The sequence below is a fragment of the Chrysemys picta genome, chromosome 22 (genome assembly GCF_011386835.1).
Source record: "Chrysemys picta bellii isolate R12L10 chromosome 22, ASM1138683v2, whole genome shotgun sequence".
In the NCBI taxonomy this organism is placed as follows: Eukaryota; Metazoa; Chordata; order Testudines; family Emydidae; genus Chrysemys; species Chrysemys picta.
The window spans coordinates 2,193,617-2,210,588 of NC_088812.1; the positions used below are offsets into that span (position 1 = coordinate 2,193,617).

General features: G+C 58.8%; 1 protein-coding gene across 3 annotated transcripts; it reads right to left on the reverse strand.

Annotated features, from left to right (window-relative positions):
- Positions 1-1,721: 1,721 nt before the first annotated feature.
- On the reverse strand, positions 1,722-16,283 carry IL27RA (interleukin 27 receptor subunit alpha). 3 transcript variants are annotated; one of them, XM_005310681.4, is made up of 15 exons: positions 16,021-16,283; positions 11,581-11,690; positions 9,867-9,999; positions 9,353-9,513; positions 8,809-8,957; positions 8,371-8,524; positions 7,714-7,793; positions 7,117-7,312; positions 6,642-6,842; positions 5,833-5,934; positions 5,559-5,720; positions 5,049-5,177; positions 4,146-4,236; positions 3,383-3,470; positions 1,722-2,769 (listed from the first exon to the last, which is right to left on the reverse strand). In XM_005310681.4, exons 2-15 carry the CDS (start codon positions 11,645-11,647, stop codon positions 2,455-2,457), a joined length of 2,028 nt encoding a protein of 675 aa, XP_005310738.2. In that variant the 5' UTR covers positions 11,648-11,690; positions 16,021-16,283; the 3' UTR covers positions 1,722-2,454. The 3 variants fall into 3 exon arrangements, with proteins under 3 accessions (XP_005310738.2, XP_023957044.2, XP_042700354.2); XM_024101276.3 differs by having other exon boundaries at positions 3,374-3,470; XM_042844420.2 differs by lacking the exon at positions 4,146-4,236 and having other exon boundaries at positions 2,527-2,769.
- Between the last annotated feature and the right edge of the window lie 689 nt (positions 16,284-16,972).

A 16,972-nucleotide genomic window follows, 5' to 3' on the forward strand; every position in this document is an offset into this window, starting at 1 on the left:
TCAAACTGCCCCCCCCCCGCCTTGGTTTGATGTCTGCCAAGTGTTGGCCTCATGCTTAAGGTCCTTAGTAGGGACTCGACACCTGGATTCAATTCCTGACTTATCGCCTCACTGTGTGACCTCGGACAAGTGACTTCATGGCTGTGTGCCTCGGTTTCCCTTGTTTAGACTGTGAGCTTTTCCGGGGAGGGCTTGTGTCATTGTGTCCGGGCAGCGCCCAGCCCGACGGGGCCCTGTGGCTGCCCATCATTGCAGCTGGAAAGCACGGCGGATAGTTACCAGTCAGCTGTAGCAAGGAGACTGGAACTCAGCTCCTGGCGCTGAAGGGGAATCGCTGTGAGCAATGCAGGGCCTATGACACTCAGCTAAGCCAAACCAGCAGAGGGCAGTGGCATTACCTGCGTTAGCCAGCTTGTTACAATATTAAGGGGTTCACCTCATTGGTCCCACATGGGGGGGAAGGGGGTCTCTTAAGGGCCGAAGTCCTGCATAGTCCAAGCAATTGTTCAGTTCAGGTCCCTTCCCATGCAGGTCCCGACCCCTCCCTTCATCTGTCAGGTACACACCCAGGGCTGCACCCGCTGGGCCTTTCCTACCCCTGCCTGTCTGAGTGCCAATTCCCCCCACGCCCTCCTCTGCGCTGCCTGCTCACCCCGCGGAGTCCAAGCGACCGAGGCAGGCGCGGGGCTGGAGCGGGGCAGAGCTGAAGTGTCTGGCATGCACTGGGGCAGCCCGAGGGTGCCAGGGACACATGCGGAGCAGACACCTGCCCGGCTGTTGCTGGAGAAATGCTGGGTGCAGCCGCTCTGAGCCGGGGCCCTGGGCTGGAGGAGCAGAGCCCGCCCCGCCCCTGCGCGCTGCCGGGGAAGGTTGCAGCATCTCACGTATTTTGCAGCTCGCCCGAGAGGAAGGATGTTCTTGTGGTCTTGGCGTAGCAGCCAGAAGATCGCTCTGCCGCTCTCGGAGTCTAGGCGAGCTGCAGCCGCGCTCTCAGGGCCTCGGGCAGCCGGCCTGGGTTCCAGGAGCAAGTCTGGGGAATTGGGCGGCAGGACTCCTGGGTTCCCAACCCAGCTCTGGGGCGGAGAGTAGGAGCCAGCGGTTAGAGGAGGGGAATGGGCAGCAGGACTCCTGGGTCCTACGCCCGGGTCCACAACTGCCATGCTGTGTGACCTTAGCCCAGTCACTCTGGGCCTCAGTTTCCCCATCTGTAAAATGGGACTCAGGCTCCCTCCCTCCCAGGCAGTCGACGTGAGGCGCTGTAATAAGGCAGCCCCCACCTGCAGCAGGACAAATTTCCCTCGGTCCACTCTAAAGTGAACCCAGTCTCTCTTGCTGGCCAATTCAATGGTCAGGAGAGCCCAGCTGGTCCAACCAGGCTCCCCAGGGTCCCCGTGAACCATAATTTCCCAGTCCGCCCTGCAGGGACGTCACCTCTGGGTCACTTACCCCTGAGCCCCTCAGCACTCGGGTGCTCGCCCCACTGACTGACTCTTCCACCCACAATGCAGCCCCCCCGGCCCTGGCTCCCCAGCTCTGCAGGCCAACTGCTGCGGTGCTCCTAGCTGGCCGCCCCTGCTCCTGTGGTGAGCTTGCCACTTTCGGCAGCTTCTGAACACCAGGTGGGAGGCAGTCGGTCACAGGTGCGCCGGACCCTGCCCAGACCCTATGAGGTCCCGACAGGAAAGCCGCTGCTTTGTTTGGGGCAATGAATGACAGGGAGCCAAGGTTTAAAACAGGTATTATACAGTACAGGTAAAAAAATACAGTACAAGGGCATGTTGTGGCACTCGGAGCTACAGGACTTGCGTGTGGGGAGAAAGCTGGCCTAGGGACGAGGGAAACTAAGGGGGCTCTGATACCAAGGTGACGCTTAGATGGGTGGGGTCTGGGGTCTGTCACAGACCCTGGGAGGAGGTGGTGTCTAGTGGTTGGAGCAGGGGGGCTGGGAGTCAGGACTCCTGGGTTCTCTCCCCAGCTCTGGGAAGGGAGTGGGGTCTAGTGGTTGGAGCAGGGGGGCTGGGAGTCAGGACTCCTGGGTTCTCTCCCCAGCTCCAGGAGAGGAGTAGTGTGTGTAGTGGTTAGAGCAGAGGGGGGTGGGAGTCCGGAGAGGCACTCGGTCTCCATGGGCCAGTCAGTCTTGGGCCTGTTTGCTAAGGCAGCCTGTCGGGGAGGTTGTCTAGGAGGGACCCGTTATACCAGCAAACTCAGTCCACCAGACAGGGACAATTCGGTCACCGCAGAATTAAGGCCAGAGCAGAGCCAGCACCACTTACAGGGGAAGGTCTCCGTGTCCCATTCCCTGCCCCAACCTGAGCTTGGAGCCGGCGCCCCCTACAGGGGAAAGACCCCATGTCCCAGTCTTTGGCCCCTCGAGCCAGGCAGGCCCGGCTGGGTCTCCCGCAGCGCCTGGGGCAGTGCTGGGTGGGGCTGGTGGGTCTCGCCCAGCCGCGTCCCTCAGGCCAGTCCCAGCACCTCCTCCAGGGTGGGCATGAAATGTTTCTCGTAGCCAGAAATGACCGGGGCTTGCTCTCCCCACGCCTCCTCCAGGGTGGGGCTGCTTGGCCCCAGCTTCTCTGTCCTGGGCTTGCTCCCGGGCCCGTCGTCAGCCCCCGCGCCGTGGGGCCGGGCAGGCAGAGGAGACTCCAGCTGGAGCAGAGTTGAGTAGCCGTGGTTCACGTGCTCTGCTGGCTCCGCAATGTGGAGCTCGGTGATGGGGGGCTCCTCCGCGGCCTTGGCCCGCACCAAGGGACCCCTGTAGCTGTGGGGATCCTGGAGGAAACAGAGCATGAGAGCAGCCATCTCACTCCCTAGTGACAAGGAGCTCCCTGCCAGAGCTGGGCATGGAACCCAGGAGTCCTGACTCCCCACCCCCCTGCTCTAACCACTAGACCCCACTCCCCTCCCAGAACTGTGGATAGAACCCAGGAGTCCTGGCTCCCAGCCCCCCTGCTCTAACCACTAGCCCCCACTCCCCTCCCAGAGCTGTGGATAGAACCCAGGAGTCCTGGATCCCAGCCCCCCTGCTCTAGCCACTAGCCCCCACTGCCCTCCTGGAGCTGTGGATAGAACCCAGGAGTCCTGACTCCCCACCCCCCTGCTCTAACCACTAGACCCCACTCCCCTCCCAGAGCTGGGAACAGAACTGAGGAGTCCTGGCTCCCAGCCCCCCCTGCTCTAACCTCTAGACCCCACTACCCACCCAAGGCCAGAGAGAGAACCCAGGAGTCCTGGCTCCCAGCCTTCCTGCTCTAACCTCTAGACCCCATTCCCCAACCCCTGATTGTCCAGGCCTGGCTCGCCTGATCTGCCTCCTTGGCCCCACTGCACAGGACGAGGGCGGGTCACACATCCTAGCCCGGGCCACCCATCTCACCCTGTCTACCTCGTGCAGCATAATCCTGCTGTGGGTGGCATCCGGGACCTTCTCCCAGCACCAGCTAGGCAGCACCTTCTGGCACAGGTCCAGCAGCCTGCGGGCAAGAGAGAGGGGAAGGTTTTTTTAACACCAGGGTGAAAGCTGGGGGCGGGGGGGGGGCAGCAATGGGGTACAGAGACTGCCTGGCTGCATGGGGCCAGCCCCTGCGAGGTGTTATGCAAATCATGGCACGCCTTGATTTGCACACTTGATAAATATGCAACATCTCATTTGCAAAAATGAGATCCATTTTGATTTTGGGTTGAACCAAACCTGAGGTTTTTCAACAGTTTCAGCTAATGGCAAAGGCCAGAGCCCACCGTTCTGGGTGGGAAAGCCTCCTTTGGGGTGAATCGAAACCTTTCGATTGCCTTTCCCGCATCCCGGGACCGGTTCTGCGTCGGCGAAAACCGAGGCGGAAGGACGTTTCCAAACCCAAAGCTGCTCGGAGCCGGGAAAAAGTGGAAATATTTCAACATTGAATTTGGGGGGTTTTTTTTGCATTTCCGATGCGCAACTTGGCAACCAGACCCGGATTCATCCAACGGGCTGGTGCCGCATTTTTCACCCAAAAATGTTCCCGCTGAAAGCTGTTGCCTGGCTCTGTCCGTGTGCCCCAGCCACCACGGAGCGGGACAGCATGGCACGGCGTGGGCACCGTCCAGCATGACCTAGGAGGACCCTGTGTGGGGCCCGCTCCCCTCCCGCACCAACTGCCTGGCATCCTTACTGCACGTGCAGGACAGCTCCCAGGACGCAGGCGAGGAAAAGAAGGAATCCCACTGCGAGGAGGGAAGCCAGGACGACCTCCCAGCGGGAATCTGCAGGGAGAGGGAGCAGGGTTGGGAGAAAGCCCAAGTGACTCCATCCCTCAATCCCTACCTGCCCCCCAGCTGGAGGGGAGAGCCCCATGCGGCCCAGAGCGGGCAGGGTCCACCCAGCCCTGCTCTGCAACGGGATCTGAGCCACGCACACCTCGGCCCTCCCCCAGCCACGGTACAGGGGCATAGGGTGAGAGGAAGGCCCAGTAGGAAAGGACAAGGCTACTGTAGCCTCCTGGATCCTTTCCTCTGACAATCCCGAAAGGCAGCCACCCCTGGGGTGGAACATGACAGCTACTGGCTAGCACACAGCACCAGTGCTTGGGGATTGCTCCGCCAGCGCTGAGATGCAGCCACCTCTGGGGTGGAACACGACACACACACAGCTGTGTGGCTGGCACACAGCACCAGTGCGTGGGGATTGCTCTGCCAGCACTGAGCTGTGGCCACCTCTGGGGTGGGGCATGGCAGCTGTTTACACAGGGATCCCTGGCCCGGCGCTGATACTCCTGCCTCTGGGGTGAGGCGCGGCAGGTGACAAAGAGCCACACAGCTTGCTGCACACGTGAGGTGAAGGAGAATCCCGCATCTGGTTGCAATTGCACGAGAGGCTGAACTGAAACACCCGAGGTGGAGTTTGGCTGGGACACCGCGGCTGATCCCCTGAGTGTTGCTGAGTGTGGGGCGAAAGCACCCCCTGCAGCACAGCACCCCCTCGCCCCATGTCGGGCCAGCAGGGAGTGTGTGGGGAAAGCACCCCGCTCCCTGCAAAGGGGCTCCCATCCCAGCACCGGACCCTGCTTAGCCCCCACCTGGCGTGTGGAAGAGATGGATGGAGCTGGCGTTTCCTTCCCCGGCCGAAGTGGAGCCCGTCATCCAGAGCTGGTAGGAGGTGCCGGGCTCCAGACCTGAGAGGTTGTAGCTTGTCTCTGTAGCAGCGACTGCACAGGGGACGAGAGACGCGTGAGCTGGGAGGCCTGAGGTCTCCATGTTCCCATTGCCCTCAGCCCCGCCTTGCCAGGGTCAGACAGCAGGGGAAGGGAGAGCTGCCCTTCCTATCTGAGGCTAACGCCCCTTCTCCACTCCCAAGACTTGGCTCGGCGCCTGTCTTCACCAGCACCCCTTCTAGTGGACAGCCTACATAGAGGATAAAAGTCTCACTATTGCTGCTGGCAGAGGGAGCGATCCCTTTAGCTCGGAGACCCCCAGGTCCAACTCTAGCGGCTGCCCCACCTGAGATATCGACTCAGCTCCCACCAGGCCCATGCTGCTGGGGTGTTGCCTGTTCCCACAGCACCCCGGATCTGTGGGGTGGCACTTACTGGGCTGGTAGGTCTGTGGGCTCTCCGTGGGCGTGGCGAGGTAGAGGGTGTAGTGAGTGATGTGCCCGTTGCGCTGCGCCAGGGGGATCGCCTCCCAGGAGATGATGGACGCCTCCTTGGAGATGCTATGATCCTGCAGGCCCTGGGGCCCTGCCGATGGCACTGGGGAGAAAGGAGAGGGGATGGGCTGTGAGTGACAGCCAGCACTACCCATCCTACCTTCCTTAGTGCCCAGCGAGTGCCAATCAGGGTGGGACAGGGGCTGTGCACCTACCTCCTTCCTGGATGTAGGCTCGGACAGGGGCCGATGCACCAAAGCCCCCGGGGTACAGCCCGTACACGCGGACCTGATACGGCACCCGTGGTCTGAAGTCACCTGGGGCGGGGGAGCGAAGGGAGACAGGGTCAGTTCCCAGGGCGAGCTGCCAATCTGAGTGGTCGCTGGCTTAGAAGCACAAAGTAGAAATTCCCTGCCCTTCTCGGGCACTTTACAACCGAGCCCCACAACTCTGGCCTCCCCTCCCTGTCCTCGGTGCAGCAGGGTTCCGAGGCTCATTTTACAAATGGGGAAACTGAGGCACCCAGCACTTCTGTGCATGGGCCCAGGAGTTAGGACTCCCAGCCCTCCCTCCTTTAACCACTAGACCCTACTCCCCATTTCCAGAGCTGGGAATAGAACCTGGGAGCCTTGACTCCTGTCCTATCCCTACTTTAACCCACTTCCCATCCACAGCCAGAGATAGAACCCAGGTGTCCTGACTCCCAGCCCCCCCCGCTCTAACCACTAGCCCCCACTCCCCACCCACAGCCAGAGATAGAACCCAGGAGTCCTGGCTCCCAGCCCCCACCTGCTCTAACCATTAGACCCCACTCCCCACCCACAGCCAGAGGTAGAACCCAGGCGTCCTGACTCCCAGTCCCCCTCTGCTCTAACCACTAGACCTCACTCACACATGCAAAGGGCCTGGCAGTTGCCCAGGCTCTGAGCTTTCCCAGCAGAGTGTCAGGGGTGGGGCAGGGCAAAGCAGCCCCCGGCCCTTGCTGTGGCATGCAGGGGCCTCTGTAGCCGGGCTCCCCCCGTACCTGTCAGCAGGGCACTGTGGGTGCCAGCCGGCCTGCGCACCCAGTCCAGGGATGCCGCCTTTGAGCTGCTGCACTCCTCGGCCCACTCCACCAGGTACTCCGTGGGCTCCCCTTCCAGAGGGTCCTTGCTGGGCTCCCAGGTAACGAGGAGATCCTGCCCATGCACGGCCGCAGCCCGGACCCCCGCCGGGGCAGGCAGATCTGGGGGAAGCCACAGGATCCATCACTGGGCGAGGACGGTCGTTCTCTGGGGCCCCCCCTGCGCCAGGTTAGGGATGCTGCAGGAATGGGACTCGGGGCCTTTCCCCTCTAGGGGGCGCCGGCCCTGATTCAGCCCAGGGTGGGGGCACTGGCTGGCTGGGAGGGTGACGGGGGGCAGGGAATGGGGCACAGGGCCTTTCCCCTCTAGGGGGCGCTGGCTCCCAGGGGACAGTCTGGCTCAGTGGGCAGGGAATGGGCCCCCACGCGGTCGTACCCTGCCGCTCCAAGCTGAGGTAGGCAGGCTGCGTCCGCCCGACGTGGTTGTTTGCCGAGATCCAGACGTGGGTGGTTCTGGAGGGGAGGCTCACGTTGCAGCAGGCGGACTCCAGGCTCTCGGAGCTGTTGCTGCCGCTCCGGAAGGCCAGGCTGTAGCTGCGAATGACTCCCCTGGCTGCTTCAGAATTGAGTGGCTGGTCGGGAATCCAGCAAAGGGTTAATGCAAATGGATGAGTATCCCACCCCCCCGCCCTCCAGATGGGGTCACCCCTTGTGCTTGCCATCGCTAGGCCCCCAGTGCCTGGGAATAACCTGGGCCACCCCTGCAATGCAGCCACCTCTGGGGTGGAACGTGGCCACTGCTTAGCAGGTGCATGGACACACGGCTCATCGGTTTAGGACAGGAAGTGGAGGCTACGGGCATGTCCAGGAGGGAAAGCCAATCGGAATTTGGCCAAGGCACTGGGGTGCACGCCCCTAGTCATGTGACAGCGGAGTTTATCCAATCGGCTGGGACCACCTCCGGCACCAATGGGAAGATTCTGCTGTACTCCACCCCTTTGTTTCCGCAGTGATGGGCCCGCGCAGGTCTCACCTTCCACAGCAGCAGAAGGCTGGTCTCTCCGGACTCAGGGGGGCTGGCCACTCGCCACACGTCCACCAGGCCCAGCAGGGCTAAGGGCAACAGAGAGGGGCCGGGGCATCCGAGAAGAAACTGGGGTCACTCCAGGGCAGGGAGAGTCTACAGGGCCCGACAGGAGCTCTCCGGGGCCAGGAAAGCACTGGGCCCCTTTCCCAAGAGGGGTGTTCCCCTGACTGCCCGGGGCAGGACAGGCCTCTGCATTTAGCATTGCGGGGAGACCTTTTCCAGGGCTGGGAACGGAACCCCAGAGTCCTGACTTCCAGCCCCCTGCTCCAGCCACTAGACCCCCACCCCAGAGCTGGGATAGAACCCAGGAGTCCTGACTTCCAGCCCCCTGCTCCAGCCACTAGACCCCCACCCCAGAGTTGGGAACGGAACCCAGGAGTCCTGACTTCCAGCCCCCTGCTCCAGCCACTAGACCCCCACCCCAGAGCTGGGATAGAATCCAGGAGTCCTGACTTCCAGCCCCTGCTCCAGCCATTAGACCCCCGCTCCCCAGAGCTGGGAACGGAACCCAGGAGTCCTGACTGTTGCTGACTGACTACACCACGTGTGACCCTCCCCCGCAGGGCAGGCGTTTTGCTCCGGTTGGCTCAGGCCCATGCGTACCAGCCTCGGGGGTCCGGAAGGTCTGGGACGGGCTCCAGTCGCTCCAGAAGCCCTTCCGGTCCCTGGGGATGCAGCGAGCCTGCACCTCATAGGCCGTGAAAGGCTCCAGGCTGGAGAACTCGTAGATGTTGGGCTCAACATCCTCTTCATGAACCTGCCAGGGAGAACAGCACAGAGGGAGAGAGATGGGGCCCCAGAATCAGCACCTGTCGTTCTACAGCTGCCCCCCGTCAGCAGAAGATGTAACAGGCCCTGCTATGTTATGGGCAGGATTTGAACCCAGGACTCTGTAGCACCAGAATGCAGCCCTCCATTACTTGAGCTGAAGGAGGAGCTCTGTTATCGAGCAGCAGTAGTAGGCTGCTATCCCAGAGGAAGCCCTGTCTCTCAACACCCCCCCACCGCCGCACATTTTGCAATCCTGCCACGCAGACTCACCCTGGTCCAGTTGGGGGTCCCAGACACCCGGTAGCGAAGGTGGCAGGCCAGATCCGGGGAGAAATGCTGGGGCCATTGGGGGTTTGTCCAGGTCACGGTGACCACAGGGGTAACGTCCACTAGGCTCAGTACAGGGGGATCCGGCTTCACTGGAACCAACACAGTGGATAAAGGGAAAGTAGGACCCAAAAGCCCTGGCTCCCAGGTCTATCCACTGGGACACACTCTCCTCCCACAATTGGGATAGAACCTAGCCCCCACCCGCTCTAACCACTAGACCTCCCTTCCTTCCCACAACTGGGAATAGAACCCAGGAGTCCTGGCTCCCAGCCTCACCCACACCCAATCTAACCACTGCACCCAGCCTGTCTGTGAAACAGCTGGTCCAGGTCTAGAGGATTTTAAATGAAAAACATCTAGAAGAAATCAACACAAATCCCCAATGGGGCCCAACAGCCTCCCCCCATCTCCCAATCCCCCCAGGTCCCCACCCCCACCCTTCGCTCCTAGGGGCAGGGGAGGAGCTGGGCTGCTTCTGGGTTACCTATCTCATGCGGGGTCAGAGTTAGCCTTGGGGTGATCTGGGTCCCGTCACCAGCCTCCACCCACACGGCATAGTTCTCATTGTGCGTCAGACTGCTTCTTCCAATCACCACCCAGCTCTGTCCGGCGGGGGCCTGGGAACTCCGCGTCTGGTTGCGTTTGCTGGCAGATGAACCCAGGGAATAACCCGATGAGTCGGCACATCCGACAGGAAGACAGCCCAGGAATCCTGGCTCCCAGACCTCCAACTGCTCTAACCTTGAGGCCCCCCACTCCTCCCAGAGCCGGGAATAGAACCCAGGAGTCCTGGCTCCCAGACCTCCCACTGCTCTAACCTCGAGGCCCCCCACCCCTCCCACAGCCGGGAATAGAACCCAGGAGTCCTGGCTCCCAGACCCCACTCCCCTCCCAGAGCTGGGGGTTAAAGCTGAGGAGATGTTCTGGGCACTTGAGGCTGGCTGAGCAGTGGGTGGGGTCCTGGGCTCCCTCCCCCCCGGGCAGGGGGTTATACTCACAACTTCAGGCTCTGGTAGTGGAGGGTGTAAGTGGTGTTAGCCTCAGGGCCGGTCCTGCTGGGCCACGTGCAATTCATGCCCCCGCTGGGGCCCATCTGGTAACACATCAGCCCCGTGGGTTCCTCTGGGTCACCTGCACCCAAGCACACGTCAACCTGCAGCTGTCTGGGGAGGCCGGGGGCTTGGACGCTTCCATCCAGCCTGAGCGGGACTGGCCCCATGGGTCCTGGGCTAACTGCTGGGTCATACCCAACAACCTGCCTCCTACACCCTTCTCCTCCCCTGCCCAGAGCCAGGAACGGAACCCAGGAGTCCTGACTCCCAGTGCCCCTCGTCTAACCACTAGCTCCCGCTCTCTCCCCAGAGCCGGGAACGGAACCCAGGAGTCCTGACTCCCAGTGCCCCCCGTCTAACCACTAGCTCCCGCTCTCCCCCCAGAGCCGGGAACGGAACCCAGGAGTCCTGACTCCCAGTGCCCCCTGTCTAACCACTAGCTCCCGCTCTCCCCCCAGAGCCGGGAATGGAATCCAGGAGTCCTGACTCCCAGTGCCCCCCGTCTAACCACTAGCTCCCGCTCTCCCCCCAGAGCCGGGAACAGAACCCAGGAGTCCTGACTCCCAGTGCCCCCCGTCTAACCACTAGCTCCCGCTCTCCCCCCAGAGCCGGGAACGGAACCCAGGAGTCCTGACTCCCAGTGCCCCCTGTCTAACCACTAGCTCCCGCTCTCCCCCCAGAGCCGGGAACGGAACCCAGGAGTCCTGACTCCCAGTGCCCCCCGTCTAACCACTAGCTCCCGCTCTCCCCCCAGAGCCGGGAACGGAACCCAGGAGTCCTGACTCCCAGTGCCCCCCGTCTAACCACTAGCTCCCGCTCTCCCCCCAGAGCCGGGAACGGAACCCAGGAGTCCTGAGCCCCTCTCCCGAGCACCGACTTGCAGACGGCTGTGCTGTCACTCGGTCTCCGTTAAGATGCCCCATCCCCTGCCTTAGCCTAGCTCAGCTCTTCCCGCTGAGTGCAGCAGGCCTAGTGCTCAGTCCTCCTCTCGTGGGGGGGGGGGGCAGGGCGGGGGCACTTCCGGAGCCTTCCTCTGTCTGTCTGCTGCAGCTGCATCTCCGCCCCCGTGATGGCAGGAGCAGAACCCTCTGTCATTGTCCCCCCCAGCACATGTGTGTCACCAAGTCAAACAGTTATAAACCGCAGGGCGCCAGCCATAGGGTGTGGTGTGGCCAGGGGGGGAGGGGAGAGGCTGTCTGCCCGTGGGGGTAACCTAGATCCTCTTTCACGCTGAGCAGAGCCAGGCCTGCTGGATGGGAAAGTCAGGGTGCAGCAGGGGGTGGGATGGGGGGCTCGCTCCCCTCTGACAGTGCTGACCCCAGTGCGGTGCATAGGGTCCTGTGCTGCAGAGAGCGGGGGGGGGGGGGGGCTCACTCCCTTCAGTCAATGCTGAGCCCAATGTGGGGCAAGGAGGGGGGGCTGTGCGGCCGGGAGCAGGGGCGGGGCTGTTGCGGTCCATTGGGGCAGTTGGAGCCTGGTGGGTCTGGGGCCTGGGACTGAGCCTCAGACAGAGCAGGGGTCTGATTCTGACAGCACCCGGACTGGCTTTCCATCCATGCGTGGCAATAGACTCTTTAGGAGTCACTCCTGATTTACCCCAGTGTAGACGAAATCAGAACCTGGACTTGGGTGTCCTGGGAAATTGAAATTGAGCTCTCACCTTCCCGAAACCCAAAGGTCTCCAGTGCCAGCAGTAGGAGCCACGCTCCCCTCCATCTCTTCCTCATGGCGCCAGCCCCGCATGGGGAGCAGAGGGAGCTGGTCAGCAACCTGGCAAGCAAGGAGCAAGGGTGTGTACACTGGGAACCCCCTTAGCGCAGCAGATCTGGCCCCCTCTGGTTTTGCCAGGGGTCTCCTGGGAGCTCTCTCTGCCTTTCATTTACTGGTGATCCTGTGTGAAGTGCTTCGAGAGCTCCTGAGGCATAGATCCCAAGGCCAGAAGGGACCGTTGTGGTCATCTGGTCTGGCCTCCTGGCTAACGCAGGCCAGAGAACATCCTCCCAGAGCAGAGCCTTGAGAGACACATCCAGTCCTGACTGAAAACTTGTCAGCGATGGAGAAGCCACCACGACCCTGAGTAAGCTGTGCCAGTGATCAACCCCCCTCGCTGTTAAAAAACAACAACGCCTTCTTGCCAGTCTGGATTTGTGTAGCTTCAGCTTCCAGCCCCTGGATCGTGTTAGACCTTGGGCTGCTAGATAGATGAGCCAAGAGCAAACTCCACTAGAAACAGACCTGCTTGATCCTCATTCCCCACTTACATTTTGAGAACTATCACGGAACCTGGGGTTCATCCATTTAATGTGTGCCATGTTAATTAGGATGAAAAGCACTAGATAAGAGCTAGGGAGTCATTACTGATTGTTATTGTTTAATTGACTAACTTAATTGCCTTCTAAGAAGAGATAACTGGCTCTGTGGATGAGGGGAAAGCAGTGGATGTGTTATTCCTTGACTTTAGCAAAGCTAAAGAATTCCACAGAATTCTTGCCAGCAAGTTAAAGAAGTATGGGCTGGATGAATGGACTATAAGGTGGATAGAAAGCTGGCTAGATCGTTGGGCTCAACGGGTAGTGATCAATGGCTCCATGTCTAGTTGGTAGGTGGTATCAAGGGGAGTGCCCCCAATGGGCATTGTGCCCATTACAACCTTCCAGCTTCCGGGCTGGAGCCAATTAGGGGTCAGGAAGGACCTTCCCTATGGGCCGATGATCCCCTCCCTGCGGGGTTCTGGAACAGCAGGTGCCAGGCACTGTTGGGGTGGGCTCAGGCTAGATGGACCTTGGTGCTGATCCAGTCTGGCCTTTCCTATGTGCTGTCTGTGCGAGAGCAAATTGAGGCCTTGCAGAAGTGCAAGTTGGAGCTCCATTTCGTCACCACATCACTGGTTTCCCGGCAGACTCCCGCATTTCTCATTTTTTGGGTCTTGTTCTGCGCTTTTATTTACTATTTTTTTGCTTTCGACATTTAGATCTCACCTCTGTGTTAGAACTTTAGCCTGCCACCCGTCACCGTGGACTCTGGGCACCTCCCACGTTAAACCCATGGCAATAGCATGGCCCAAGCAGATTTCATGGTGCTCCAGCCCTTCCCCTTTTTGTGGGGTCAAATCTCTGCCTGGGGTGTAGTTTGTGGCCTTGATTTTTATTCATTTCCTTTAGTTGTTCGTGGCAGTTTTAGGACCTTTTGTCTCCTCCGGTATTTCCTTCCCCACCTTCCCATGAGAAGACTATGGATGACCAAGAAGCTTGTGCCCCCAGAGATGCTGATGAACCGAGAGGGGAAAACATTGATTTGTTTAAAAACAACAACAACTAACAGATTTGTTAGTCTTTAAGGTGCCACCAGACTTCTTGTTTTTGGGATACAGACTAACACGGCTACCCCCTGATACTGATTTGTTTATTTCATTAGTACCTATTTAACTCAAATGCCCGAGGAGCAGTTAGGAGCAAAACTATCTGGGTTAAACCCTGCAATTCATAGAATCATAGAATATCAGGGTTGGAAGGGACCTCAGGAGGTATCTAGTCCAATCCCCTGCTCAAAGCAGGACCAACAGCAACTAAATCATCCCAGCCAGGGCTTTGTCAAGCCGGGCCTTAAAAACCTCTAAGGATGGAGATTCCACCACCTCCCTAAAAAGAACAGGAGTACTTGTGGCACCTTAGAGACTAACACATTTATTAGAGCATAAGCTTTCGTGGACTACAGCCCACTTCTTCGGATGCATATAGAGTGAAACATATATTGAGGAGATATATATACACACATACAGAGAGCATGAACAGGTGGGAGTTGTCTTACCAACTCTGAGAGGCCAATTAAGTAAGAGAAAAAAACTTTTGAAGTGATAATCAAGCTAGCCCAGTACAGACAGTTTGATAAGAAGTGTGAGAATACTTACAAGGGGAGATAGAATCAATGTTTGTAATGGCTCAGCCATTCCCAGTCCTTACCTCCCTAGGTGGGCCATTCCAGTGCTTCACCACCCTCCTACTGAAATAGTTTTTCCTAATATCCAACCTGGACCTCCCCCACTGCAACTTGAGACCATTATTCCTTGTTCGGTCATCTGGTACCACTGAGAACAGCCAAGCTCCATCCTCTTTGGAACCCCCCTTCAGGTAGTTGAAGGCTGCTATCAAATCCCCCCTCAGTCTTCTTTTCTGTAGACTAAACAATCCCAGTTCCCGCAGCCTCTCCTCGTAAGTCATGTGCTCCAGACCCCTAATCATTTTTGTTGCCCTCCATTGGACTCTTTCCAATTTTTCCACATCCTTCTTGTAGTGTGGGGCCCAAAACTGGACACAGTACTCCAGATGAGGCCTCACCAATGTCGAATAAAGGGGAACGATCACGTTCCTCGATCTGCTGGCAATGCCCCTACTTATACAGCCCAAAATGCCATTAGCCTTCTTGGCAACAAGAGCACACTGTTGACTCATATCCAGCTTCTTGTCCACTGTAACCCCTAGATCCTTTTCTGTAGAACTGCTACCTAGCCATTCGGTCCCTAGTCTGTAGCAGTGCATGGGATTCTTCCGTCCTAAGTGCAGGACTCTGCACTTGTCCTTGTTGAACCTCATCAGGTTTTTTTTGGCCCAATCCTCTAATTTGTCTAGATCCCTCTGTATCCGATCCCTACCCTCCAGCGTATCTACCACTCCTCCCAGTTTAGTGTCATCTGCAAACTTGCTGAGAGTGCAGTCCACACCATCCTCCAGATCATTAATAAAGATATTAAACAAAACCGGCCCCAGGACCGACCCTTGGGGCACTCCGCTTGAAACCGGCTGCCAACTAGACATGGAGCCATTGATCACTACCCGTTGAGCCCGACGATCTAGCCAGCTTTCTATCCACCTTACAGTCCATTCATCCAGCCCATACTTCTTTAACTTGGCGGCAAGAATACTGTGGGAGACCGTATGAAAAGCTTTGCTAAAGTCAAGGAATAACACATCCACTGCTTTCCCCTCATCCACAGAGCCAGTTATCTCATCATAGAAGGCAATTAGGTTAGTCAGGCACGACTTCCCCTTGGTGAATCCATGCTGACTGTTCCTGATCACTTTCCTCTCCTCTAAATGTTTCAGAATTGATTCCTTGAGGACCTGCTCCATGATTTTTCCAGGGACTGAGGTGAGGCTGACTGGCCTGTAGTTCCCGGGATCCTCCTTCTTCCCTTTTTTAAAGATGGGCACTACATTAGCCTTTTTCCAGTCATCCGGGACCTCCCCCGATTGCCATGAGTTTTCAATGATAATGGCTAATGGCTCTGCAATCACATCCGCCAACTCCTTTAGCACCCTCGGATGCAGCGCATCCGGCCCCATGGACTTGTGCACGTCCAGTTTTTCTAAATAGTCCCGAACCACTTCTTTCTCCACAGAGGGCTGGTCACCTCCTCCCCATGCTGTGCTGCCCAGGGATCCAGGGATAGAACCCAGTAATTCTGACCCACAGGCTGCTGCACCCCTAACCCCAGCTCCCCTCCCAGAGCTGGGAATAGACCCCAGGAGACCTGACTTACAGCCCCTCCCCCCCGCTCTAACCACTAGTCCTACCGCCCAGAGCTGGGCATGGAACCCAGGAATCCTGATTCCCAGCAGCCCCACCCCCAACCACTAGACACCACTTCCCTTCTCATGCCAGGGGCAAAACCCTCGCATCTTGGCTCCCAGCCACCGCTCCTCTAACCACGAGCCCAAACTCCCCTCCCGGAACTGGGAATTGAATCCAGGAGTCCTGATTCTTGGACTCAGTAGAGCTTGTGCCAAACAGCTCTTTGTGCTGCTTCTCCCCTGCTACCCTCCTGTGCACACACTCCATAGCACAAACCAAACAAATGAACACCCAGAGAGATCTTCCGCGGACTACCCTTTGAGACACCCCTTCCATTGCAGCCCTCCCTGTCCGGGGCGGTGTGGGGGGAGGAAATGCAGAGCCCCCCCCCCCATACACATCTGGATCTGGGAACAGCTGGGCCCCATCACCTTAACCCAATAACCTTCCCCGTCCATCCCCATCCTTACCCCTCAGCCAACATTGTCCCATAACCCCCTCCACAAGGTACTTTGCAACCCCAGTCACATACTTGGCTTAAAGTTGGAGTCTGCGGCCGAGTTTCACTGGTAAAAGGAAAGAGGAACAGAGAAACAGACGGGAAAGGAAGCGGTGGCAAAATCAGACCACATGCCAGGGGCTCACATGGTCCCGGCCGCCTGTCTCTGGGGCCCGGTGGCCACCCAGCCCTTGCCATCCATTGGGGAGCGGGAATGTGGACAAAGCGGCCGGCAGTGAGTGAACAGGAAAGAGGTTGTGCTAAAGCAGGAAGCGCTCGGCTGTATACTCGCTGAGCAAGCTGTACAGGACATGCGTGCGGACACACACACACACACACACACACACACACAGCTGCCGAGGCACCGGAACAAGCCCCCAGGCGGAGTTTCTGAAAGTTTGCAGCATCGCCTGGGTGGCTCTTCGGGGCGCCCGTCCCGCAGAGCTAGCGCCGGAAGGCGGGTGGGCGGTGTGTTTAGTGTCTTTGCTAAACAGGGGGCGCAGGCAAGGAGGAGAAGCCAATCACCGCACACCGCACAGCAGAGCTGGGGATCCCCCAGCCTGTTGCTTTACCCATGTGCCGAGTGGAGCTCAGACGAGAACCCAGAAATCCTGACTTCCGGTCACCCCAGGAGTGTCGGCGAGAGTAAATGGGGGTAGACAGAGCTGACCCACTACGGATCTGGGGCTCAGGGAGTTTAGTTGACCCACTTCTTTTTTTTTTTTTTACCACTAGACCATCGAGTCAGCCCTGCTCTAACCACTAGACCTCACTCCTCTCCCAGCAATAGGCATAAAACCCAGGAGTCCTGTTTTTCAGTTCCCTGCCGCTGCTCTAACCACTAGTTCACATTCCCCTCTCACACCAGGAACAGAGTCTATGAGTCCCGCTTCCCATCCCCTCTTAATCCAACCACTAGAGCACACTCCTCTCCCAGTGCCGGAGACAAAACCCAGGCGCCCGGACCCACGAGTCCCCTGCTCTA

Bases quoted from the DNA above. Each gene is read 5' to 3' on its own strand.
- IL27RA (XM_024101276.3), bottom strand. From the start codon at position 11,647: ATGAGGAAGAGATGGAGGGGAGCGTGGCTCCTACTGCTGGCACTGGAG. The intron at 6,843-7,116 runs GTACGACCGCGT...GGCTTCCCCCAG, and splicing joins CCTCAGCTTGGAGCGGCAGG to ATCTGCCTGCCCCGGCGGGG. The intron at 5,178-5,558 runs GTAAGTGCCACC...TCCCCTGTGCAG, and splicing joins CCCACAGACCTACCAGCCCA to TCGCTGCTACAGAGACAAGC.